This window comes from Anser anser (genome assembly GCF_964211835.1).
Source record: "Anser anser genome assembly, chromosome: 7".
NCBI lineage: Eukaryota > Metazoa > Chordata > Aves > Anseriformes > Anatidae > Anser > Anser anser.
The window spans coordinates 31,167,465-31,168,935 of NC_139727.1; the positions used below are offsets into that span (position 1 = coordinate 31,167,465).

General features: G+C 59.0%; 1 protein-coding gene across 2 annotated transcripts in view; it reads right to left on the minus strand.

The window, feature by feature from the left end:
- BBIP1 (BBSome interacting protein 1) overlaps window positions 1-1,076 on the minus strand; it is a 2,376-nt gene extending 1,300 nt beyond the window's left edge. For both annotated transcript variants that reach the window (XM_083843199.1, XM_083843200.1), the window contains exons 1-2: window positions 938-1,076; window positions 655-836 (exon numbers count right to left, since the gene is read on the minus strand). In XM_083843199.1, the coding sequence (XP_083699325.1) occupies window positions 679-836; window positions 938-983 (204 nt within the window). In that variant the 5' untranslated portion in view covers window positions 984-1,076 and the 3' untranslated portion in view covers window positions 655-678. The remainder of the gene's footprint in view (window positions 1-654; window positions 837-937) is intronic.
- Between the last annotated feature and the right edge of the window lie 395 nt (window positions 1,077-1,471).

The following is a 1,471-nucleotide window of genomic DNA, read 5'->3' on the forward strand; positions in this document are numbered from 1 at the left end:
GTCTTCGTCATGAAATCACTGGTTTGTACAAAGCTTTATAGAAGGGTCAAGTTAAGCTGCTGTGATCCCATGTTCATTGCTGCTGAAGAAATACTGTGCTTTGGGAGGAAAAAATAGCTATTTCTTTGTTGTAAAGAGCCCGAGAAAATGGAGTTGGGTCATGGGACAAATTCACCTGTTCTGGGGCAAAACGCAGGTCGGTTTTAGATGTTCCAGCCACCATGTACCAAACCGGTCGATATGTTTTTTTTCTATGTAACTGGAAAAGTGAAACGCTCTGGTAAAAACATATTAAAAATATTTTTTGTGAAGCTCTGCTTTCTGCCTTCTTTTTTTTAAAACGTCTTTTTAAAACTGAACTGCTCAAATCTCCAACGGGTGTGTGGTTAAGGTGTACACCTATCACACTACTAGTTAGAATATGCAAAAGAGCAGTGACTAAGCGATTAAATTAAGGGTAATAACTTAAAAAAATGTTTATAAAACAGAAGGGGCTTGCGTAGGACAGGGCTATGTCCTGGATACCTAACAGTGAAGTGTCCCAAGGGGAAGACTTGACACCGCCCCCCTTTCAGCCCTGTCCCCAGTGCCGAGGAGCCCCGGGAGGCCGCAGCTCGCCGCCCCCCCCCCCAGCCCCTGTCCCTGGGGCCCTACCTGGGGGCTCGGCGGCTCCCGGCGCTAGCGCTGCGTGCCCGGCGCCCCCCCGGAGGCCCTCCCGGCCGCCTCGGCCGCGGCCCGCTGCAGCTCCTCCAGCTTCTCCAGCGCCACCGACTTGAGGGGCAGCACCTTGGGCTTGCACAGCACCATGGCGGGGACGTCCTCCGCCGAGAGCTGCCCTGCGGGGTGGGGACAGGCAGGCGGTGAGCGGCGGCGGGCAGCGCGCTGGGGCCGGGCCGGGCCGAGCCGAGCCGAGCCGCGCCGCGCCCGCCGCCCCTACCTTGCTTGGGCAGCACCTCGCGGAACGCAGCCTTCCCCTCCGGCATGGCGGCCCCGCCGCACGGAGAACTACAAATCCCTGCGCGCACCGCGCGGCGCCGCGCTCTGCCTGAGCGCCCTCACCCTCAGTGTGTGCTGGGAGTCGTAGTCCTCCGCGGGGAGGGGCTGGGGAAGTGCATGCTGGGAAATGTAGTTCTTTGCGGTGCGGGCAGAAATGCCGGCAGCAAGGCCCTGGGGTAGTGCCCCGAGGTTGACCTGGCCGCCCAGTGTGTGTGCGCGTCCCCGGCCCCGCCCGGTCCTTGTAGGCGTTACGGGGTGGCCTCCGCGCCCTGCCCGCCCCGGGCTGTGCGGTGGGTCTGTGGTGAACGCCTGCACCCTGCTGACCCGGCCTCGGCGGGGACTTGTTTAGTTGTGTTTAATTGTTTTGAAATTCCGGGAGCTCTCTTCGGCCTCCTGCTCCAGGGACTGTGAGGAAAATCGCGGATGAACCCAATAAGTCACGAGTCAGAAGGAAAATGAGTGTGAAAGCAGCTTT